The sequence below is a fragment of the Bactrocera neohumeralis genome, chromosome 4 (assembly GCF_024586455.1).
Source record: "Bactrocera neohumeralis isolate Rockhampton chromosome 4, APGP_CSIRO_Bneo_wtdbg2-racon-allhic-juicebox.fasta_v2, whole genome shotgun sequence".
NCBI classification, from domain to species: Eukaryota; Metazoa; Arthropoda; class Insecta; order Diptera; family Tephritidae; genus Bactrocera; species Bactrocera neohumeralis.
The window spans coordinates 21532060-21559077 of NC_065921.1; the positions used below are offsets into that span (position 1 = coordinate 21532060).

Below are 27018 nucleotides of genomic sequence, written 5' to 3' on the forward strand. Positions count from 1 at the left end.
TTATCTCGCCACTATGATGATCTTGCCTTGACAAGTTTTTTAAAGATAACCATTAAAACTTGAACCTTGAAAATCATACACACTTATAGTGTGGAAAACAATGTCCCGCATAGTTTGTTATGAGTGTAAGATTTGGGAGGAACCATGAGTGAGAGTTGGCGTTTATTTTTTGAAAGTTAGTTCGTTTTTATACACTGAACAAGGGGTATTAAGTTTGCCATAACCATACAAATTAAACAATCAAAATCATGTCCTTGTGGGAAAACTTTTTTTATTTCAAAAGATATCTTCACAAAATTTGGAATGGATGATTGCTAAAGGCAACGTTACAATCTCCGTATATATCGGGTGATTTTTTAAGAGCTTGATAACTTTTTTTTAAAAAAAAACGCATAAAATTTGCAAAATCTCATCGGTTCTTTATTTGAAACGTTAGATTGGTTCATGACATTTACTTTTTGAAGATAATTTCATTTAAATGTTGACTCATGTGGTTTCAACAAGATGGCGCTACATGCCACACAGCTCGCGATTCTATGGCCATTTTGAGGGAAAACTTCGGAGAACAATTCATCTCAAGAAATGGACCCGTAAGTTGGCCACCAAGATCATGCGATTTAACGCCTTTAGACTATTTTTTGTGGGGCTACGTCAAGTCTAAAGTCTACAGAAATAAGCCAGCAACTATTCCAGCTTTGACTATTCCGGCCGAAATGCTCGAAAAAGTTGCCCAAAATTGGACTTTCCGAATGGACCACCTAAGACGCAGCCGCGGTCAACATTTAAATGAAATTATCTTCAAAAAGTAAATGTCATGAACCAATCTAACGTTTCAAATAAAGAACCGATGAGATTTTGCAAATTTTATGCGTTTTTTTTAAAAAAGTTATCAAGCTCTTAAAAATCACCCGATATAACTCACATACAAACTACGCTATCAAAATCAAGTTCTTTTATGTAACTTTTGTATTTGTTGAGTATTATAGCTTCGGTGCAACTGAGGTCAACGTTTTTTTCCAAAAAAAAAAATCACACTTTATATATACGATGTACGGAAAATCCTGAAGATGAAGAGCGTTTTTGAATTCAGTAAAATTTACTCACTAATGTTGTTTGAATGCCAAAGGCATTATTAGTTCAGATTTTTTTCTGATTGAAAATGGGGTCTGATCGAAAATGAGCTTCTCAGATAAATGATTGGCAAATTTTGGTGCCTTACGTCAATTATTTCCCTAAATGATAAATGCTTTCAGCAAGTGCGTAAAATTTTCAAAAAAGCGGTTTGATTCGAATCTGTTAGATTACACTCTACATATTGGTTGCTCTATGAGGTGTGGTATAGTGACAGTGTTCTATGCTAATAAACCTGTTATGACTTACCAGCTACCTGGTTACGAAACCGCAGAAGTCATGGCAAAACGGTAGATCGGAAATACTAAAAACTTCTATTGGCATCGATAGAAGAGACTATAAGAATATGATAAGAATACTAACTGGTGTGTAGACACACGCCCGCAGAATGGGGCTGACAGATCGAGAAGACTGCAGGAAATGTCTAGAGCAAGGCACCAGGGAAACAATGGAGTATCTCTTGCACACTTGTCCCGTATTGGTAAGACTACGCTGTAAGCATCTGGGGTCCCCACGGCATGATACACTGGACGTGGTATCGATAGTGAGGCCAAATAGTCTGATAAAATTCGCGTCAAGTGCAGGCATCCTAAAAGATGACTACTCCTCTTGCACCTCGCAACAGAATTCCATCTGATATCGCAAAGGACCACTACTGGTCTATGCGTGGCTCATTGGCCAACCAGATTAACATAACCTAACTTACCAGTTGGCGAAATGGCAGCAGTGAGATCTTTTTTCATTCGGAATAACCTCTATAAAATAATAGAGACATGTAAAAAAGGCTTATTATACTATATAGAGCTCTTTTGGTGTGAAGATGTTTCCAATATTTAATAATCATTATTATGGAGTTATGCTATTTTTACTTTTGTAAGTATAAGTCAATTTAGCAATAAAATACGATAGTAGTTAAGGGAAGCATTTCCTAATGTGAGAAAATTTTACAGATAATACATAAGTATATAGATATGGGATATACACAATGATAGGATCGTTTGGATTTATTGTTATAGAGAAGGAAGGAGCTGATTTCATTTGTAAATTGTGAAATTAATTAAAGTATGCATTATAGTTGAGATAATAGAAGTTATAAAAATTGTTATCTAAATTATATTGCATATAATTATAAACCTTCTGAAAATAACTCTGCCACGAAGACACAAAATTTCAACAAACTTGTGCTAATGAGTGTGCTTGTTGTTCAACTTTTGTACTCTGCTCTATATATTTTTATATTCTTCGAATATAGAATTTGAATTGTATGCTTTTCTTTCTAGGTTGGGGGTGTTTTTTCCTAACGAATGTTTTAGTTGTTCCCAAAGTTTCCGTTAGTTTAACTTTTGCTTATTCCGCTGTCATTTTTTACATTTTCTTATGCAAAGCCAATGAATCGTTTCAACTACCTCAATATTAACGATAAGTGTGGCTTTAAACTCATTCAAACGGAACAAGAAGCGTCAGCAAAGTATGACTTCCGGTGTAATACTCTGAAAAAAAATCTTAAAAACTGGCACGCTCAAGAAAATTGTTCTGCACACACACAGACACAAAGCAATGTAAGCATTTTCCACGTAAGTCATAGAAATTGGGGCCGGCACTTAGTGGAGTAGAACTCGCACATATGTGCGAAAACGTTATAACACTTGGCAATGAATTTACTATTAGTATTGTCATTGTAGTATATCTCTCGGAATGTTTGTAAATATTTACATACAGTTAAGCTTGTCGCACAACACCGCTATAATGCATGAGTGATAGATATGGGGGAAATATTCAGCGGAATTAGTCAAGCATAACGACTTACCTCGTAGAAATTGCTCGATATCATTAGCGGCCGGTTGCTCTTTCCGAGCCATTTTCGGGTGTGTGCGCGCTCGCCTGCTATGCCTGCTACGCCTGTATTTGTGCTGATTCGGTTTTAGTATATTTTTAGTACACTTTTCACTTTATGCACGTAGTAATAAAGCCATAGATCGCCGCTGCTTTGTGGGAGGTGAGGAGTGTGAGTGTTTAAATCACTCTTATTTTTTTTCTCGTCTTATTTTTTATTTGTGTTTTTCTTTAATATTAATTATTGCTTGTGTTGTTTATTGATATTTTATTTGGCTATGCAACACACTTTTACATAATTTTTTGTGCGTTTGTTGTTTAAAAAAAATTTTTTTTTATATGTTTTTGAAAACGCTTTTGGTGCCGTTAATGAAATGTATTAGCGTTTTAGTGTTAAAAGTATATCAACGATCAGCGGTGACTGTGATCACGATTCGCACAGCTGGAGCGACGCTAGATTTTTTATTTATTATTTTATATATAATTTTCGTATTTATTTATTTTTTGTTTATGGTTTTGATTGTTCTATTGTTTTGCACACTTTTTAGCGTTTATCTCACTTTATTTATATTTCTTATTTATTTTATTTTTTTTATACATTTTTTTAAGCGGTTCACACCATTTGCAGCTGCGCATCTGATTTGGCTTGCTTTTCGAGGAACTGGATAGCTGTGCGAAAATATAATTTTGTTCTATTTAGATACAAAATTCAACGAAAATATATTTGTTTGTTATAATAAATATACAAAATTCAACGAAAATATATTTTTGCACAATTCTAAATTTAAAAGCTGTTTTTCCGAAAATAATCCATAACTATTGCTTTCAAGTTTGTTTTTTTTTTAATTATTTTAATTTTTATTACTATTTTTAGTTTTTTTTTTAACAATAGATAATAATTTTTTCCAATAATTGTTTATTTTTTTTAGTACCAAACTTTTTTTTTTATTATTTTAATTTTTATTATTAATTTTAATTTTTTTAATCAAAATAGTTTTGTTTAATACTTAATCCTTTTTTAATAATAATTTTTTTCAATAATATACATAAACATATATTTTTTAATATTAAACTTTTTTTATTATTTAAATTTTTATTAATTTAATTTTATAATTATTTTTAATTTTTTAATAAGATTTTTTTTTAATAATATTTGTTTTAATAATTATTTATTTTTAGTATCAAACTTTTTCTTTTAATCCATTTGCCGTTTAGTAGCGTATTCTGATAACAACATATGTTCGCGTGTGATACCCCGTCGTGTGTGCGAGCGCTGATCGCGTTTGCTATTGCTGAAACTCTCGCATGCAACTGCTGCTGCTGCTGCTGCTTCACGCTGCTGAAACAAAGTCAGCTTAGTCAGCGAGCAATCGATCTGTCGGTCACATGCCGTTCTCCAGTCCACACGCCACAACAACAACACAATAAACACACCCATACACATATGTACATACATACACTACATACATATACATACATACATATATATCTAGCTTTGTATGTGTGTATATATGTGTACATGCCTGCATGTATGTGTATGTTTGGCTACCCGCATGCATATTGGAATTCTATTAGTAGACAGACAGCAGTGCATTTCCATTCGGCGTACTATTTATGCCTCCCACAGCGTCACCACCCCATTGCTGTTGGCGATGCTGCGGCTGGAACTATCACTGCTATCGTTACAATTGCCGGTGGCCTGTTGCCAGAGTTCAATTGGTGTGTTTTACTTCTGCTCTGTTGTTTTTTGTAATTTTGTTGTTGTTGTTAATTTCACTGCACTGTGCACAACGGCAAAATGTTGCTAATGCTATTTATTGTATGTTTAGTATCTACTATATGTACATATGTATGTGTGTGCTATCTTTATGTTGCTGCGGTTATTTTTATTATGCTCATTGCTACCGTTGTTGTTGTTGTTGCTGTTGTTGTTGGCGCAATTGTGGTCTTCACCATCGTGGTGTTACTTGTGGTCTACGAACTCTTTCAACAAACAGTTTTTCATTCGGCTCGTACATTCTATGCCCCTCGTGCTTGATTTTATATATGATCATTTGGTCTGTCTATCTGTATGTACATATGTATGTATGTATGTATGTGCAATATGTTTGTTCGTCAGTCAGTTGTCTGCCTTGTTGTATGGTTATTTGTCTGCCCGCTTATTTAAAAGTTTTATGTTTGTTTGTTTTATGTTGGTTTTACGAGCGTTTACTGCCTCACTCCATTCGCGGTTCATTGAAATTGTGTCGTCGCGATGACGTTATTTGTGAAATACTCGTAAGAACTTCAAGCTCTGGAAAGTCTTAGCAGATTTCATTGTTGCAGATAGATGATAATTGTTGTTTGTAATTTTGTTTTATTTAACTTTCTACGCAAAGCGGAGTTTTTTTTTTGAAGAATGTCTTATATAACGAGCTGCTTGAGGCATTCTTTGAAAATTTAATTTTTGTTTTGAACCAAGCTTTAACGAATTCTGAGAATAGAATGAATACAATACCAGCTTCTGGTATTTCGCAATATTGCTTTTGCAGAATCCCGCCTACCGCGTATACATACGAGGCAAGTGTGGTGATTTTCGAAATTTCGTAGGCTTTCACTAGGGACTTTATTTTTTTACATTGTACAAGTATAATATACCAAGCAAGCTGAAAAGTACGAGCCGAGCCTTTGAGAGGGCGTCGTAATAATTAAGACCATATGTTTTGCAGTTGGATCTAACCTTCAAGAGTCAAGGTATAAATTTCAAAGCTCGCGGACAAAAAGCAAAACATTTCATTTTATTGATTCGCAGCGTGTCTACTGAAATGTTTCAAGCTCAGTCTGGAAAAAACTGGGCAGCTGAGCAGAAAGTATCTAGATGATTTCACGCTGTTGATTTCGGTATTTGCTTTGGAAGTATGCATGCGACAAGACATGCAGCTTAACCGCATAGTAGTCTATTGGACAATGATAAAACCTTTCTAAGAGCAAGTAGTCCAGACGGCTTCTAGCGTTTCACTCTAAGACAGACGGATCTTGCCGTCGCACAAGTTTTGGTTGTTACGCAGCGATTGCCAAGCTCATTGGAAGTCTATAGGCCGAAGATAGCGGAGTATCAACTCATTCCCAATTTGATAAAATTTGGGCAAAGGTGCCCACTATGCCAAGTTAATCGCCTTCGCTATGACGGACAACAAAGTACATTGATGCTAACAATAAATAGATAAAACACTCTTTGACTTATCTTGAACACCGCCCGCAAACTAAATCCAGTATCGTCGCACTGTTATCGAAGTTAATGCATACCTCTCTGAAAGAAACTGCATTTCAGAGAAGTACATCTACTTCTACTTTGCGGACGGTCAACTTCACTTGAAAGTAACTGTAGAGGTCTGGTAGGCTGAAACTCGAGTTGATGGAGAGCTACGACGGAAGATTTCTACCTACTTTTACTTCTGGTAGTCCTTCTTTTCCCCTAAGCTTTCATTCCTACGTTAAAAAGCTCACTGCATTTCTTCTCCAGCGCTTCCTATTTAGAATAAACCCTAACTGCTTCACCTGCTTACAAATTGATGGCTAAAGCCTTATATTGAGGGGTGAGAAACATCTGAGAATGCTTGGAATTCTGCTTCTAATGAGTCTCTCCAATGTCTTCAATAAAAACGAGGATATCTTGATAAACCTTAAGTACTTGACAGTTTCGTGCGAGTTTGTCGCCCTTCGGAGTGAATGTGACCTGTCTCCAAGCCACCAGAAAGTGGCGGAATTTAAAGCAGTTTGTGTAGATGAACCAGACTAGCGGCATCACACATTTATCGCCTTATAAAACTAAGCAGGTACCGTCCACTAGCGGGGATTTAAAAAGCTTGAATGAGTTTAGCGCCGATGTGAGGCTGAGAAGTCTGTGCAGCCTTCGCGAAGCTCTTTCTCTTCTTTGGATTGGTTTTGTCGAAAGTGAACAGTAGTAGTTTTACTCAACGTCTAGTAACAAGTCCCATTTTTGAAATACCTCACGGTGGTACGATCATTGACGAGCATACATCTAAATCCTGAGGATTCATGGCATCCGTATAGGCTTCCGCAAGAGCTTTATGCGGGGGAAGAGCTTTTGGTTTAATAAATAATGCGATTACTAACTGTAATTATGATAAGGGTTTTCTTAATTTGCAGATATGTATTATATCTTCATAGAAATAGATCGACTGTTACATAACCAAATATTAAGGACTACGCTACCCAAACATATTATTTATTATTTAGATTGGAGTATAAATGTCTGGAGTGCTTCCTTATTGACTTTAAACTAAAAGCTCTACTCGAGATAAATATTTAGGAAATTTAAGAAATTAACTCACAAAAACTGGAATTAGAACTCCTCCATCATATTTTTATACACACATACATATGAACAATTGTGAATCATGTACGTAATATGATTCATGAATGACAAAACCAGACTATTGTCATTAGATCACCAAATTGTTTACTGTTATTATTTAGTCTGAATGAGAGTGAAATTGCAATTCATGTCGAAAAGGTTGAAAGTGGAAGACAAAACAATTAATTATGGGACAATCATTTAAAATTACATTAAACGAGCAACGAGTATAACGGTTTATATATACACATGTAAATGGGTCGCATGCGGAGATGGGCGTTGTACCGTTAATTGTACAGTTTATTAATTTTTATTGTAAAAATCTGCACGAAATCGCTTTATAACAATGGCTTATAATATAAACGACCCGGAATGGAGTGAACAGCGTGACATCGATTAGATCACACAGTGTTCGTGCTAATATTTAAAACTGACGTTGAAGTAGTTTAGTAATAAAAGTGTAAATTTGTGTTTGGATTCGTAATAAATTTATTTTCAGATTTAGATTTTTAGTAGCTAATTAAAATTTGTAATTAGCAAGTATAGTTTGTTCCAGATTACGTATACGAGTACAAATATATTTACAATACATACTTGCATCCAGTATGCATTAAAAATAAAGGTAATACTAAAAGCTTTCGGAATCTTTCTTAAAGTTTCGATAAAATCCCGCCTACCTAGTATACTTATATACGAGGAAAGTGAAGTGACTTTCGAAATTTCGTAGGTCATCACTACAGATTCTATTTTTTACATTATACTATAAGTATAATACCAGCAAACTGAAAAGTACGTGTCGAGCATTTGATAGAGCGTCGCTATAATTAAACCATTTAAAAGCTTTCGAAGCTTTTTTAAAGTTTGATGTAGAAGTTTGACTTATGACTCAATATATTGAAGGTCTTGACAATAAAAATACCACAAGTGTGTTGTTTGCTTTCAAAAAATTTCAGAAAATAAACTTTCGTTGATTGATGTAGAAGTTTGACTTAGGTTAGAAGGTCGATCAGAAAGATCTACTTTCAAAAATCAGTAAAACACTTTGAGTCCACCACAAATTAGTCAAATCCGGCCACTTCACAAGGTTCAAGAGAAGATATGACTGCCGAGATGTTTCAACCTCAGTCCCGCAAAAGCTGGGCACTGATCGAGGAGAAAATGCCTGGATTTAAACCGCTTTACCATTATCCATACAATTTTGGCTGCCTCAGCATGTGCGCCTATTGGATTAGTACATAAAAACTATATATGATTGCGGCAAAATGATTATTGCTGAGAGCAAGTTCAGTAGATTTCTTACATTCCACTCTAAGCAGCCTCAGGATGTGCATTGTGATTTTTGCTGAGAGCAAATAGTTCAGTGAATCTCCTACATTCCACTCTAGGCCAAAAGTTTCTCATAGTCTCACCGCAGTTGTTGTCGATCTGCGCTCACGCGAAATCTAAGGGCTAGCGTTAGAACGGAAGAGGACGATCTCATCCGTATCTAATCGAAACAGGGGTACCCACTCTTGCAAGCAGTATCGATTTTGTGGACAGCCCTAGTATAAGATCATATGTAAGTATGTATATCATCTGGTCAAATTTGACCCGAACTGACAAAAAAAAATTATTTTAATCTTTTTTTCTTTATCGAATTTTCGATACACTTGCTATATGTCTTGGCTGGGAGGGGCTGTATTTAGATTTTGTTTTTAGGGTGACGGTTAATTTTTGAAGATCCATCATGACAGTTTCAAAGTCATATTCATAAGCCCACGTCACGTCCCATTGATAAATATAGGATACGCAGTTACGTTGTTAAGAATCCTTTCTGCGACCTCTACTGGACGTCGTTTTTGCAAAAGATTCAAGCCTTTTGGTACTAGTCTAGCATTGACACGACTCTTACCCAAAAAATTAACCAAAATGTGGCGAGTCGATCCATTAGGCATATTCTGCTATCTTTCTGATGCCAACATGACGACTTTCAGTTTAATCTTCACTAACAGAGCCTTATGGCTGACTCGTATGAAGCAAGTCTTCGAAGAATTCACGACTTTTACTGAATGCTCTGTGATTGAACTTTACACGAATATCAAAAGTTTATACTTAGGGAAATATTTATCGAATCGGTTTGCGCGCGCAGTCTAAATGAACCAGTTCGGGTCAAATGTGATCATCAGGGATAATAAAAACATTTTTATAATTTTCAAGACTTCCTATATATTTATACGTATATATGTATGTAGGTATATTTGTCACTTTAATTTGTTCCGAATTCTATTAATGGCACATTTTTTTATGTATGTTTGTATCCGTATTGAATCATTTTCTAAAATGTTAACATTTCTGGGAATAATTTTCCAGCTATGCTTCATAGTCACATATTTGCCATATCCGCAAAGCTACCTAATTTGAAAAAAAGTGAAAAATGTAAAAATAATATGAGAACGAAATAAAAATTGTCAACAGCGCCATTTGATCGCCTTCATGCGCCAAGTTAATTAATGTAATTTTATTTCTTATTAAAGCTGAGCTCATTGCCACCGTTCAACAAGCGTTCAAGAAAATTGCTGTGCCATGAAAGCAATTCATGTACTACTTGTGGCAGCAATGAGGGGGAATACATGTACATATGTGCACATCGCCAACCTGTAGTTGATACATGAGTCATGTTGAATGCCACCAGCTAACTAATCAAGCGGCGCAGCGAGCACTTGCAAGGCGGCATTTTTGCTTTTTTCTGCAAACGTTGAAAACTCGACTGGCTGCCAACAAATGAAGTATTGAACACAGTGAGTGCGAAAGAGTATACTTATAGCAAATTTTATTTTATGAAGTAAAAAGCCAATGGTCACCCATTAATACATATCTACAGGCATACCGACATGCACATGTAAGCGCATATCCGCAAGATGCTTGGATGAAACCATAATTAAGGCGATATTTCAAACGGATGAGATGTGGATGGCTGCTTGGTGCGTCGCCACCAAACCATGTGTGTCATTCTGTGAGTGCTAGTGTGAGTATGGTGCCATAAACGGTGAATGGCGTGCTGTATCGTCGTTGATTTGGAAGATGGGTAGAAATTGTGCTTCATAAATTATTAAAGTATAAATGTATATTTTGCCATGAACTTCGCTGCTCTTTAAGGTTAAATGTTCATATCGGAATAGTTGAACTAACGATTGCTCAAGTAGTCTTAATTTAAATTAATTTTTTTTCAGTGGAAAATATTTTGCGTGTACATTAAGGAAATTAAAAGGTCTATAAAGACTATTTGATAATTTACGCGTTCTAAAGATGAGTGCCATATTAAAGGAAATAAGATATATATATATAGTACATACATATATAATAAAACCTCTGTCATCTTTACCCTCTGCAGTTGAGCTTCCATTTTGCTCCGAACTGTTGAACAGGGGTTGGACCCCATACGCGCATTACACGCACACCATTCACACAGAATCGAACCCTTGCACGCCTTCGCCGCCTAAACAATTCACACGCAAACAACCCTATCTGTTCAGCATTCTGACTAGTGGAAATCACATCACTAACATCTAAACGTCCATCAGTCCAGCTAATCCCCATACCACCCAGATCCCTTATGTCCGAGTACGTTCTGCAATTACATACACCAGTCCTTTACCCCGCCCCTCAAAAACAACCGGACCTATCAGACAGATGCCTCTGATGCAAAATGTATTCAGAGGCGCATTCCCCGTAAGCAGAAAGTCTGGGTTACCCTCAACAAACCCAACGTCTCGAATGTACTCATAAGTGACTCGGCCGTTAGGACTATTTTCTCAACGGTCTTGCCGCCTATCATCTAGAAGCCTCCTGCTCCCTAGATATCTCTCCCTCTCCACATCATCATCGGAAATCCAGTCATTTCGCAGCAATGACACACTCAAGCGCCTTCTTAACCTGAATACAACAGCATGCTGTATGACAATCAGGTCAAGAGTGCACATACCTGATCCTGACCCCGTTCACCCGGACAATCGGTGGACGAACCGGCGACAATCTACTCTTAAGCAGTAGGGTAACCGTTTTTTTCATCGATATGTCCACCCTCACCCCTAAATCCCTACGCTCTAATAGGTGTCCTCTAGCCTGCTGTAGTTCAGACCGCGAGCCACCTTCGACCAGAAGAAGAAGATCGTCCGCATACGCAAAACACTTACAGAGTGGCTCGAGCTGAGCTTAAGCAGAGAGTCCATCACGAACCACTCCAATCTCCACACTCCCATTCATATCAACTAGAGAGGCCTCTCCGTCTGAAAAGTAACTCCGCAAAACAGTAATTACCGGCAGCCAAGCTCCTCCAGCCGTTCGTGAAAATATCGTGTCCAATAAACAAGTGATCATTTTCAACGATCAGTTTGTTTGACAGCTATATGCTATAGTGGTCCGATCTGAACAATATGTTAGGAAATTGAAGTGTTATCTTCGACAATAAGTTATGCCAAATATCATGAATATGCCTTGTAAAATAAAAAAAATGTTCCATACGAGATCTTTATTTTCGGTCAGATTGTTTGGCAGATATGCAACGATTATCTCCAAAACTGAGGCACAAGTTTTCTTACATACAGACGGAAAGATGGACTAAATTAAGTCGATCTATTTCGTTACGCTGATCATTCATACTTATATACACGTACAGTAGAGGCCCGCTAATCCGGATCAATTAAAACCGGCCCCTATCCGGAATATAAGGAAATCCGGATTACCAAAGACATATCAGAACTATGTATTATGAAAAAATATTTATAAATTTCTGTTTGTTTATTGTAACAAATAATACACATGTTCCAAAAAAAACAAAAAAACTTAAACCAATAAAGCATAAAAGCGAATGTAGGGAATAATAAACATGTGATCCGGATTAGAGAATACGGATAGAGAATGTCGGTCCGGATTACAAGAGACATAATAGAAATTTTGAGTTTTTTAACCCTGTCCGGATTACAGTGGAATCCGGATTAGGCCGTGTGCGGATTAGCGGGCCTCTACTGTATAATGTATAAAGCCCCTGGCGTCTACTTCTCAGTATTAACAACTTCAGGGACAACTTAATCTACTAAGTTCAGGGTATAAAATATAAATTTCCATGTTTATATTCAAGTATACTTAAACATAAATATAGCGATTAATACATATGTACATATGTATGTATATATAACGATTAATCACATATGCCTCGCTCATTCATATCTTTTTATTCCAAGATTTTGCATATCACGCGTTGAAAAGCGGTCAATCGTAAAATGAAGTCGCATCTTTCGGCTGATCAATGGCATATGTTGTATATACTACATGCAAAAAACGAGTGTGATTTCACTTTTAACTGTAACTGCTAATATATGGTACATATGCACTATATACAAATGTATGTAAATCGCTAACAGAGTTCAATCCGAAGTTACTAAAGCGTGTTATCAAAGAAAAATGTTTCACCAAGGGAAAGTATTTCGCCATAATTCGCAACAATTTGTTCATATTTTCAGTTACGTATTGGCATATTGTTCATTTAACCATTTAACTGGCTAAGGTGTTTTCCCATGTTTTCACATGATGCACTAGAAAAAAATGGTAGGAGAGTTTCACTCTTAAGCAAGCGAACTATGAACTGTGCTCTTACGGTTGCAATTTTTATTATTGAGGTGCGTAATGCTAATCAAAAACTATTGAGATAAAATATGGTATATTCGATACAAACTTAACTAAATGGAAGAAATTTAATATATAATATGAAGGAATGTCATCCAGAGGTGTTATATTATTATATTAGGAGCATGAAGGTTAGAAAAAGATCGAGACCAATTTCATCGCAATGTTGGATATAGGGGAAGGTTAGAAGGATACAAATAAACTAAAAAATTCCCAAAAAAAATATACATATATATTTTATTAAGATAACTCACAAGTTTATTGATCAACATATTCATTTGGATTTAAATCAGCTGGAATAACGAAAATCTTGTATATGGGGCTGGGGTAATTCACGGACCGTTTTTCCGTTTTCAAATCCAATTTATAGTATATCTAAGAAACTCGGTAAATCTGCGGCAGAGACGTTTGATATGATCAAGCAGGCCTACCCAGAGGCTGCTTTAGTAAGAAGTGGTGTGTTTCGGTGCCACTAGGCCTTTTTGAAGTTCCGGGAAGAGGTCGCTGATGAAGACCATCACTTTTTAACTTAAAGTGCCGATAAAGCTTGGTTGAAAAATAATGTCAAAAATCAAGAATATTAAATACATATATTATTTTAAAAATTGCAAAAATTTCTTGAAAATAGATACCGAACTTCTTACTTTATTAAATAACTGTTCCACCAAAATGTAAGCATGTTAAAATAAAAATAAAAAATAATTTAGTAACAGTCAGTTTTCTCAAACTTGTTACTCACAAAAAGTTATCGTTCTTAACTTTTTTAATTTCTTTCATAGTTTTCTTCATTTGTAGAATTGAAACAAAATTTTTAATTATATACTATAAATAGCAAATCAAAACAATTTATATGCCTACAAATTTTACTATTGTGTGCTTTATTTCGATTTTCTTTTCAATGCAACACCATAATTATACGATCGGAATTATTTTTTAATGAGCTAAGTGGACTCACATCTGCGCTGTTTCGTTCATTGCTGGAATATTAAGTTTGATGACGTTTTTCAGCGGCTTTTGTTTTGTCATAACAACGTCAAAAATATTACTCATGCCAAAATAAATAAATACATTTATGTTTATGTACATATATAATCATATAGTATATGACATATATGTAGGTAAATACTCGTATGAAGTGGCAAACAAAACACCTGCCATTTGAGAGGTGAAATTGAAAATGAAGAATTGTAAAATTTTGCATAATTTACAAAGCAAAAAAGCAAATGAGTAGTGGATTAACGAGAATATACAAATGAATGAAATCGGTGCGAAATTATTTGTTATTATTTGCATTGGAGAAAAAAATAAATAAAACAAAGCAAAAAAAAAAAACTTAAAATAAAAATTAAAAAAAAAATGAAAAAAATAAACAAAAAGACTTAAAAAATATATGTATATTATTGGGGAAATAATAAAATAAATAACATAGGAAGTGGGCAAATAAAGAAACCACATTGCACAGTCATAAATTTTGCCGGCATGTTTAAAATGCCGAAATGCTTTTAAATATATGTATATGTACGTACGTATATGGCATTTATTTAAACAAGTGCATTCTTATCAGTGCTGAAAACGTTTGGAGTATTCAAAAGCTTTTTTAAATATTGGATGCCATAATTTTTTATATATTATATGTTTTTATACTCTTGTAACATGTTGCTACAGGGTGTTATAGTTTTATTCGCCTAACGGTTGTACGTATCAACTAAGCGAAATGGATATTACACATATATAGTATATAAATGATCAGAATGCCGAGAAAAGTTGAAATCCGGGTGACTGTCTGTCTGTCCGTCCGTCCGTGCAAGCTGTAACTTGAGTAAAAATTCAGATAGTTTGATAAAAATTGGTTTGCGCGTTCCTTAGTACTCGTATAAAAGTACGAGTTCGTTGATGGGAATAATCAGACCAGTGTTACGCCCACAAATCGACATTAACTGAAAACCTATAAAGTGTCATACAGAAGCACTAAATTAAGATCTAATTTGGCACAGGGGATCGCAGTAGCCAGGGGCACCTTTGGGAAAAAGTTTTTGAAAAAGTGAGCGTGGCCCCGCCGTCTAATAAGTTTAATATATACATATATTTCCTACCACTAAAGCTACAGCAAACAAATTCGCTCGGCACGAATACTACAAGAACTCCTACCGATAGTATAAAAATGGATGAAATTGAATGAAAACCCGGCTAACGCTTTATGGGAGCCGGGTTAAAAATTGGATGATTCTTTTCATATTCCAATCGACTAATTTCAGATTTAGTACATAGCGATTTTCTTATATTCGTTTATCACATACCTTTCATATAGCACAATTTTAAATTTCTTTTGATTCTCTCACTTTCAAGTATAGAAACCAAAAAGCAATTAATATAATGGGTTAAAACTATGCACGAATAATGATATTAGAGTATGCAATTTTATGGTCCAAAATTTGTCCAAATCCAACCAAAACTGTTCAAGTCTCTAAGTACCGAATATGTGGACCTCAGTATCTATAGTTGACTTTTGACCGAAAATATCGATCAATGTGTGTGAAATACAGACAGAGCCCTTTCCATACAATAGTATCTCTGTGTATCAAAAATGGGTTGAATCGGGTCAATACTTCCTTGAGCCTCCATATATTTTGTGCCCTAAATAAATAAAATTGAGTGAAAACTTGACTTAGCCCCTATATATAGTATGTAACTAATACCTGATATTTTGCATGATTTCGCAGTCTTTAATCTCAAGGTTTGATTTCAAGTTGCAAGAGAATAGAATGTTCTGTTACACCCGAGCTTAGCGCTTTCTTACTTGCTAATATTTTATTTGCTAAATTTAGCTATGAGTACATAAAAATTGCCAACTAAACTTGAATTTAACTACATTTTACATTGAAATTTCTTTTTTATTAGAATTGTGTGATGTGAGTTTTCAGAATAATCGACTGTTAATCACACTTTTTGCAGAATTTACAAATATTGTTTTGAAATTTGAGTGAAATATCTTTGCAAATTTCATCCAGATTCTATGAATTGCACTCAAATTTCAAAATAATTTTTGTAGGTTCTAACCAAAAGAAATTCTGAGAATAGTGTGAAACATTTAAGCAGTCGACTCTTCTGAAAATTCATAACATTGGCGTTGGGCTAGAATGTTCAAACATTGGAATTTTTGATTTTGGCTTAAATTTCACTTTAGGGTTTTAAAACATTATTCCAAAATTATTTTTTCAGTAGTGAATGAAATTTTCGTTCGGTTCATTCAGCTTCATCACGTAAAACTTTTAACACGTTTTTTTCGAAACCGTATTTTTCCAACCTTGCTACGATTGTACTCGATTAGATTAAAAAAATTTTATTTAATTTATTCGGTCAAGAATTGAACATTTTATTAGAGGATCGCCATTTTGCGAAACACTGATGAAAAGTTAAAATCGCATTTATTTTACTAACCAGCCTTATGTACATAGACTAAAATTACGTTTACTATTTTTTTTCAGATGGTACAAGTTCTTAGATTCATCGACGAAGGTAGAGGACCTGTTGAAACAGTTGATTTCGAAAAGTGGTTCGGTAGTAGATATTTTTTACTCTAAAGGAAGCGGCGGTGACCCTATAATGTAAGTGTTTAAATGTCCGTCTCTTTATCCGTCTGTCTGTCTTTATATATGAGAAAAATTCTCTCAGTTTTTTAGATATCGATCTGTAATTATGCAAACGTACTTTTCTAGCCAAGAAGCTGCGGAAGCCGAAGGATCCGCCGGCATATAGCTGCCATACAAACTGACCGATCTAACTCAAGTCTTTGTTGGGAAAACCTTTTTACTTAACAGTTATCGTCTCGAATCTTGGCATAAACTATTAGCACAGCCTTCGCTACAACCTCTTAAGAAAGTGCTCAGATCGGCCAACACACAGAAATTGTTCAGATAGGACAACTATAACATACAAGAGCTTGCATGGAAAACTTTTTGATATGATGAAATATATTCACGAAATTTTGCAAGAATTATTGTCTATAACAATAATATAATTTTTGAAGAAGTTTTTCAGATCGGATTCCAAGAGCATCTAGCTGTCATACAAACTGAACAATCGGAATCAACTTCTTGTAAGGAATTTTTTTGTATCTGTAAAGGGTATTATAGCTTTAGTGTGACCGAAGTTTACGTTTTTTCATGTTTTTTCTTCACTCCTTAAAAGAAATGGCAAAGTTAGGTCTTTTTTGGAGACTGATCTAACCCCATAAGCGAACACGAGAGTATCGTTTATGTAACTGGAATGAACCAGGAATTAATTCGGCAGTTTTCTTCAAAAATCTCCTGGGAATTTTTCCTACTGCTACAATAACAACAATCACTTAGCGAAAAACAATTTATACGAATTGCTTATTTTATATATTTAACATTCTTAAAGTGTTGAATTTTAAGTCTTATTGTGAAATTTTGAGGTATAATGGCACCATACTCTTCAGCTTTAAACGCGAAAGTGGTGTCTACACCAATAAAGAAGAAGAAAATGGCATCAGTTATACGATCACTGTATTGAAAATAGTTACATATGTACATATGTAAGCATATTTATATCGCACAATATGCAAAAATGACCAATGAAGGTCGCTATAAAAATATGAAAAAATGCACTGAAAACAAAACGTGCCGGTGTAGAAAAGTCGTTGCATTTCTGCAGACCTCACTTGTGCGTCATATGCCCATATACTTGGGTATGTTTATAACACAACTTAAACGTCAGAAAGTTTGTATGCATGAGGGCCATTTCCGACGTTGCACGCAAGACACTGGCTGCATTTCCTGCATACATATAAGTAATGTTTGCAAGCACTTTTGCCGCAACTCCACGCCGTAGAGCTTTCGATAGTTTTCGTTTCCAGGCAATTTACAGCGGTTTCCTGAGTCATTAGACGCGCGACAAATGTTGTCACTTTGTAGCAAACACGACACATACATACATTACGTATAAGAAACACAAAAAGGGATAAAAAAAATAATTGAAATTAAAAATAAATAACAACAACTTCTTTCTTCCACTGTGATAACACGCATCCATTAGCGCGTGGACAGTGCAGAAGACGTTTGATCGCATATAAGGCGATTTTTATGTGGTTCTTGGTTTCTATGGTCACTTTTTTATGTATTTGCATCCGGTGCGCCGATAGCCGCCAACACGGTCACTCTTTTACATACTATGCATGTGTGTGTATGTGTATTTATGCACGCAGACTGTCGCCACTGTCCACCAACACCGCCCAACCGTTTTGCCGACGACTAACCCGTTTTGTTCTTTCACTCGTTATGTGCTTCCACATGCATAAGTAGGTTTGCATTAAACGTAAAATTTTGCACTAAACACTTTTATTCTTGTTTTGTTCAATTTTTCACTGCTTCATTTACCATTGCTTTTTAGTTGTATTTAAATTTTTTTATTTAATTTTAATGCACATACTATTTATTACACATTCAATTTGCCGCAGTTCAGTTTACCGTGTGCCTCATGAGCGTCGCGCATGCGTACCTCCGTACCGTTTCGAAACTTAAACGCGTATGCGCTGCATGCAACCAAATCAGCGTAGCCGATGTCTCCAGACCAGCCAGCATACAGCCATCCATTAGCAGTTGGCTAAAAACACCACATCAGTGCTAGCAACGAGCGCCAACGAGCAAAGTCACTGCCACATGCTGAGTGTGTCGAGAGCGTTGTGCTGTGCACAAAGCGGGACAGAGGGTTCTTTTGAAAATACTAAGTGGTAGAATTAATAAATAAATATTTATATTTGGAGTTAGTTGGCGTGAGTTAGAATATTTTTTATTATGGAGTGATTGTATACGGAAATGTTTAACAGGTGGACGGAGAAGAACTTTCTGTGAGAGGTCGTCACTAAAACTTAATCTATACATTAGCTTTTAAGTTAGACCTAAAACAAAAGATATATTTTGAAAACAGAAATAACGTTACAATCGACCACAACACCTCCGGAATGAGATAGATACCGAGAGATGAAGAGGGAAGCGAGACGCATTTGCAGACAGAAGAAGAGAGAGGCCGAAATGAGTGAGTATGAAGAGTTTGACAGGCTGGCCGACAAGAGTAATGCTTGAAAATTCCACGAAAAAATACGGCGACTAACAGAAGGTTTCAAGACCGGAGCATACTCTTGTAGAACTCTAGTAACCGATGCCCAGAGCATACAAAAATTATGGAGGGAACACTTCTCCAGCCTGCTGAATGGTAGTGAAAGCATATCACTAGGAGATGATGAACCCGATTCCCCAATCGATGACGATGGAGCAGACCATGAAGAAGTTCGATAAGCAATTATCCGTCTGAAGAACAATAAACTGGCAGAGGCAGATGAATTGCCGGGCGAGCTATTCTTCGGCGGCGAAGAACTGAAAAGGACAAGGCTCCTCAACATCGCATATAAGGTTCTGTCGAGCGTATTGTGTGAAAGATTAAAGCCTACCATCAACCTTATCAGTGTGGCTTTAGACCTGGAAAATCTGAAACTGACCAGATATTCACCATGCGCCAAATCTTGGAAAAGATCCCTTAAAAGAAAATCGACACGCGCCACCTCTTCTTCGATTTCGTGCTTTTGACAGCACGAAAAGAAGCTGTTTTATGCCGTGTTGTCTAAATTTGGTATCCCCGCAAAACTAATAGGACTGTGTAAACTGACGTTGAGCAATACCGAAAGCTCCGTCAGGATCGGGAAGGACCTCTCCGAGCCATTCGATATCAAACGAGATTTTAGACAAAGCGACTCCCTATCGTGTGACTTCTTCAATCTACTGCTGGATAAAGTAATTCGAGCTGCAGAACTTAATCGAGCAGGTACAACCTTCTATAAGAGTGTACTACTGCTGGTGTATGCCGATGATATTGATGTCATTGGCATCCGTGCTGTTAGCTCTGCATTCTCCGAACTGGATAAGGAAGCGAAGCAAATGGGTCTGGTAGTAAACGAGGGTAAGACGAAATATCTCCTGTCATCAAACAAACAGTCGCGACTTAGCTCCCATGTCACTGGTGAGAGTCCTACCTTCGAAGTCGTAGATAATTTCGTCTATCTTGGAACCACCGATAACAATGTCAGTCTCGAAATCCTATGCAAAATAACTCTTTCCAACAGGTATTACTTCGGACTGAGTAGGCAAATGAGAATTAAAGTTCTCTCCCGACGAACAAAGACCAAACTCTATAAATCACTAATTATTCCCGTCCTGCTATATGGTGCAGAGGCATGGACGAACACATCATCTGTTGAGGCGACGTTACGAGTTTTCGAGAGCGCAGTACCCTCCGGGGGAAGCAGAGAAAGTGGAGGAGGAGTGGTGGAGAAGAACCTGGCTACACTTGGAATCTTCAATTGGAGCCAAACATCGAAGAGGAAGAACGACTCAGCTACAACCAGGTAAGCGATGGCCATGCCAATAAACAAGAGGATATTCTATACCAGTCCGATCTGAAAAATTTTTTGGAGATTGTATTTAAAGGTATCTATGGTAATAAAGCCGAATATTAACTTCGATATATGGGATTGGAAAAAACAAGGCTCCATCACTTCATCTCAATGTACAATCGTCAATTATCCGAGAGGATTGCTGACGATGAACCGGATCCAAAGCTTGGAAATAGTAAGGACCAGTTGACGGTTAAGGTGCCAACATTTTGAATTGTGCATGAAATAATTCTCACTGTAACCCGTCAACATTGATTATTATATACTGGTTTATACGTTTAAAGTCCGAAATCATTAAAACCCTTAAATAGGGAAGAAGAAAGCGATGTTTTGATGAAGCGTGCTTTAAGCTTTACCGTTTTTCAAATTTAATCACATTTTACAACAAACTAAACCACTGTACTTCAATCTGAGCGTGGTCAATCAAGAACGAAGAGAGTTTTGCAATAGAATGAAGAAATGATTCGCTTCGATACTCTTTTCAACTCACATTGTGTGAATCACTCGTCTGAGCCACAATGAAAAAATCGAAAAATAAATAACGCGCACGAACAATAAAAATACGCAGAATTAAGAAAAATAAATAAAAACTGCACAGCAGAGATGAACACTAAATAAAATAAGCTATGCGCCGCACTTGCGCTTAACCACAATCGCGTACGAGGAGTACGAACGCGGTTTTCACTAAGCGGCGGCTTCATCCACTGCCGGACAGGAGGAAGCAAGGAAGAAGTGGAACAAATGCGCGGATGACGGCCGAAGTGATTGGCTGGCAGTTTGCATGGCTGGTTTATTGTCTATATGGTTAAGGTTGGCGCACGGCCACCGATCATGTCGTTGGGGATATGCGCGCAAAGTTGCGAAAAGCAGAAATACAAATCAACAACAAAGAACTTGTATCGGCTACAATGAATAAATAGTAGCTTCAATAAAGGCCACCACAACCGGAGGTGCACCAGTGGCAATTTCGATCGAAAATCGAACGAAACATATGTTTGTATGCATATATGTGTGTTCGGTGCTCCACTGCTGCCACTTTTGTTGCATTGTTGTTGTTATCTGCCTGTCCGTGGGCAGGTAGATGGTGCATGCAATCAATAGTGCGCTATAAGCGGCATGTAAAAATCGGTTGGTTAGTATATTAAAAGTTTCAAAACAATAAACTACTCGAAAACTTTGTACATTCTAAGACTTATTCGTTGGGAGGTAGCTTAAGACTTGATTACATGTGCACAGCAGAGGAACAATAAGCTAAAATTGTATATGAACATAGGTCCTTCTTCTTACTTCTTTCGGCGTAGACAGCCCTTACGCGTTATAGCCGAGTTTACTACGGCGCGCTAATCGTTTTTCCTTTCCGCTGTTTGACGCCAATTAGAGATTCCAAGTGTAGCCAGGACCTACTCTACCTGGTATTTCCATCGGAGTGGAGGTCTTCCTCTTCCTCTGCTTCCCTCGACGGGTACTGCATCGAATACTCTCAGAGCCAGAATGTTGGTGTCGCCGCTGCCTTTTAATTCCCTGATCTGTGTCAATATCGTCGTATATCTCGTACAGCTCATCGTTCCATCGACTGCGTTATTCGCCGTTACCAAGGCGCAAAAACCATAAATCTTTCGCAGAACCTTTCCCTCGAAAACTCGTAACGCCGACTCATCAGATGTTGTCATCGCCCATGTCTCTGCATCTAATAGAAAAACGGGGATGTTGAGTGGCTTGTAGAATTTGGTCTTTGTTCGAGGAGGACTTTACTTCTCAATTACCTACTCAGTCTGAAGTATCATCTGTTGGTAAGAATTATTCTGCGTTGAATTTCGAGGCTCACTTTGTTGTTGGTATTAATACTGGTTCCCAGATAGACAAAATTATCTACGACTTTGAACTTATGACTGTCAACAGTGACGTGGGAGCCAATCAGCGAGTGCGACGACTATTTGTTTGATGACAGGAATTTTGGATATGTCTCTTGGTTCGCCGAAAGTATGACTGTTGAGATGTTTTAACCTCAGTCTTGCAAGAACTGGGATTTAGAGGAAGAAGTGCCTGTATGTTTCGATACAACTTCGACAATTTACGTCCGATAGCAAGATGAACTGTGCGAAGGACAAGTAGCTCAGTATATCTCATAGGCTATAGAAGCTGATCGTCGCCCGTAGATTGACCCAATGGCCGCCCTTGTTTTTATCAAAATGTTAGTTTTAACTCAAATATATGTTTGATGAAGCATAAAAGCGATATTTTCGATTCCCTTTTCCCCACTTCTAGAATAAATTGGCAAAGTTATGTGGTTTTAAGGGCTTTGACTTGGCCTAAACTTTTAAAAAACTCGGCGTGAGTTAACATACTGTTTTGATTTCTGGTAGAAATTCATACAAATTCTTCAAACTTCTCGTTTATTAGTAAAAAAAAAAGAGGGTATAAAACTTATCTGTTGCAATGCCGCTTATAGGGTGGGCTAACTTGTTTCATATTTAGGCTACAGACAGTTGGACGTGTTGCGAATTTACGTAGGCCAGTTGTCGCGTCCAACTATTAAACACATTTTATAACTTATTTAGCACTTTATTAAGGAACTTTAGTGGTTATGCCGATTTTTGGCGGAAATTAAAGATAGAAAATGTTTTACTTAAGTTCTAAAATCCAATATAAGAGTCCGAGTACACAAGAAAGATATTCCGGAAAATTGCGGTGTTGACAGATCTTGGATATGTATACGAATATAGGTATGGCCATAGGTATCTAGGTCGGATTCGGATTTTACAGACTCAATTATGAGGTGAGAATTGCGTAAAGATAAATATTTCAGTAAACTATTAATCTGAGCATCTAGGTCTAAAAAAAGCTTGTTTTATATTTTAAAAGTCATTTCACATAATGATTGATGAGCTATAGAATTTTAAGGGTTTATATAAAATAGCAAACCGACTAATCAAGGAAGTTTTCAATACTTATTTAAATTTTTATATTTCATGATCACTACAGAAGGTTTCGCTATCCAACATGTCCTTGTCCATATTGCGCATTATAATTATTTTTAGTTGCCAGTTAAATATTGTAAAATATGTGCGTGTATATAAATAAAGGGTGATCCTTTTTAAGATTTCCTACTTTTGTAAAGAAAAAAATACAGAAACTTCAAATTTAGTGGGAATGTTTATTATTATTCGAAAGAACATTCCTTGGCTTTTTTTGTTTTGAAGATTATCTCTTTCAAATGTTGGCCGTGGCTACGTTTCACACGTTAAGCCCAATTTTCAATAACTCGTTTGAGCGTTCCGACCGGTAACTGACGAATGACAAGCGTGATGTTTTGCTCCATGGCCTGATTCAAAGCATCTGCTCACCGAAGTGTTCTCTCAATAAATCCATTGACTGATGCGATTCACTTGGCCCATAAACCACATCAAACGGTTGTGTTTTCTGGATGAAATGGCCGCTCTTGGATATCCTTAGATTCCTCTTCGTTACAAATGCGGCAAATTTCGTTCATTTACATACCCATTGAGCCAGAAATGGGGCTCGTCGCTGAACAAAACGTTGGATCTTCTTGGAACTTTTCAAGAGCTCATAGAACGTAATGATGTCACTTAGGAAGGTCGAGCGGCTTTAGTTCTTGTCTTAGCTGCATTTTCTATGCTTTCAATTTAAGATCTCGACGTAAAATGCGTCGACTCGTTTCATACGTCAGTCAGAGTTGTTCCCAACGGCACCGAATCGACTCTCCACGGTCTTTGTGTATGATGAAATGCCATACAATACTGAACAAAAATGACATGACAGCTTGACACGACTCACGTGATCTATCGAAAAAGACTATTGGAAAAAGTACATCTACTTGTATCACCCTTTATATAGTAGATTTGTTCCTAACTCACGAAATATACCTACATACACACCTATAAACAAAACAAAATAGAACGCTTTAAACTATACAACTACACTAGACTAGAGAGATTCAACCAACTCGTCTTAATTATTAATGCACAACGAATTGATTGCAGACCATATAAAAAGCTTGCAATATCTTGTTGTAGGGTTCCACATATATAGAACATCACTTCCTTGCCTTTTATTGTAGAAACTGCCGTACATTCTTTTCTACTCTTTAATATGCACACAACAATAAATAAATGCATATGTAGGCACAATAATGTGGACTGCAAGCAGACTAACCGATTTGATGTGCACCGATTTCAGATTTCGAACGCTTTGAAGGCGGGAAAGAGGTGGTCATCGGCAAATCGAATGACGGCTCTAGACCAGAGAGAAACGCAAACGCAGAAGGTCGTCACTAAGCGCAGGCCAAGGATGTTCATACGAGTATGTCTGCACATATCATACACATATACACATGCGCAGACAAAAACTTATATGTATGTATGTATTTATTCATACAAATAACTGATATGAAGATACCATGATGGCTTTCAGGTGTATCGAAATGAATGTTAATCTTTTTTAGAAACCTTTGGAAGTTAAGTAACTGAGAGAAGTTTGCGTGTCGGTCAGATGTTTATATGGACATATGTGTGCAAGTATGTATGTATGTATGCTCATCATTTTTTGTACGTTTATAAATCAGCAATAAAATTTGCAACTGAAATAAATGAAAAAAAATAATATATGTATACATATGTACATATGTATGTATGTATGTATATATAAAAGTGTGTCTGCATATTTGCACGCATATGCACAATATACATTCTTTTCAATAGATGCATGCAAATGTATGTACATATATATATTTCGTAATACATACATATGAGTTATTTAAAAAATAGTAATTATAATTTGCCAAAAAAAATTTATTTAACGATAAGAAGTTCCTAACCTAAACATATTCTTAGAATCCTATTTGTATAAGAAACTCTTTACACAGGCTTGCAATTTTGGGATTTTTGCTAACTCAGGTCCTCAAACTTAAATGCATATATTCGTATATGTATGTATATGTATATACAATACAAGGTGCATTCCAAAGCAAACAGGACTTTTTGAATCTAGCGGCCCCTGGTGGCGCTATCTATATGTCGACTGGTGCGTTAGAATCTGCTATCTTTATCGATTGTCCAGTGAAAATTTCATGACATTTCATCGATTGGAAGTGAAGTTATTGCGTTTTAAGTGTCAGTATGTTTGTGTTATCGGTGCGAAAATGAGCTTCGAACAAAGAGCCAACATTAAATTTTGTTTTAAATTTGGTAAAACTTTTACCGAAACGTTTCAATTGATGAAACAAGTTTATGGCGATGATTGCCTATCCCGTAGCTGAGTGCACGAGAGGTTTCAACGTTTTCAAAGTGGCGTGAGGACATAAATGACGATCAACATGTGGGCCAATCAAAATCCGTGATCACCGAAAATTCCATCGAAACTGTGCGTGAATTCATAAAAATCAGCCGAAATTATCATTGAAATTCATGGAAATGGAATTGAACATCTCCAAAACATCGATTTATCGCTTTTTGACCTAACATTTGGGCTTACGAAAGGTGTGTGCACGGTTTGTTCCGCACAAATTGACTGACGACCAAATATTGCTCAGAATCCAACATTCGAAGGACGATTATTTGACCAAAAATCACATTTTAACCATTAACCACTTCCCGTATTCACCTGATATGGCACCGTGCGACTTCTTCCTTTTCGGAAAAATGCATTTGCCCATGAAAGGAAAGTATTACGCAGACGTAAAGGCCATACAAAAGGCTTGCACCGGCATACTGGCGTCCATACCGGCCAACGAGCTAAAACTCTCGTTCGACATGCTTTTGGACCGTGCAAAACGCTGTATTGAAGCAGAGGGAGACTATTCTGAATAAAAATAATTGATTTTGCCGAAAAAACCATTTTTTATGTTTTTTTTAAGTCCTGTTTACATTAGAACACACCTTGTATATCTAGTTTGGCAACTCCACAATCATTACTAATGAAATGTTAAGAACTAAGTTTGTGGTCACAAAAAGAAGAAGCTGGAAGAAAAGAAAACAATAAAAAAAGAATATCAGAGATTTAAAGAAGCTGCTTATATGTATGTACGTATAACGAAGCAAGCAGGCATTGCGTTAATAACTGTCAAAGTACCGCTTTAATGTGTGTCTTTTTTCGCTTTTTTGTGGCAGTGAAGCGAAAAAATTATGAAATTGGCAGTTGGAACAGAGCATTTACAGAGACCCAATTAATATTTTTTACGTGTGCACATATTTATTTCATACCGTTATTTGAAATAAACAGAAAACATATGTTCAAATACTTTGATGCAGAATTTTTAATATAAAGAAAAAAGTTAAACTCGACTGATTAGTCAGTTTATAAGGCATGTACATTCTACTATGAGCAAAAAATGTTAAGACTTTGTTCATAAAAAAAATTTTAAAATTCTTAAATTATTCTTCAAAAAGTAAAAGTATTAAAAATAATACCCATTGGCCCCAATACACTTGTGCCAGCCATTTCTCCAAATCTCCAAATTTCCGAAATAGCCTTCAATGCGCGTAGCGATTCACGTTTGATGTCTTCAAAGGACTCAAAACGGTTTCCCCGAGCGGTCGTTTGAGTTTGCTGAATA

General features: G+C 36.3%; 1 protein-coding gene across 3 annotated transcripts in view; it reads right to left on the reverse strand.

The window, feature by feature from the left end:
- LOC126756026 (uncharacterized) overlaps positions 1-27018 on the reverse strand; it is a 41211-nt gene that overhangs the window by 10456 nt on the left and 3737 nt on the right. The window contains exons 1-2 of one of the 3 annotated variants that reach the window (XM_050468818.1): positions 18379-18515; positions 2939-3633 (exon numbers count right to left, since the gene is read on the reverse strand). The exons of 1 other annotated variant lie outside the window; for it this stretch is intronic. In XM_050468818.1, coding sequence (XP_050324775.1) covers positions 2939-2990 — 52 coding nt within the window. In that variant the 5' untranslated portion in view covers positions 2991-3633; positions 18379-18515. Of the gene's footprint in view, positions 1-2938; positions 3634-4151; positions 4425-18378; positions 18516-27018 lie in introns of those variants that run through there. One more of the 3 variants, XM_050468817.1, reaches the window with a different exon arrangement.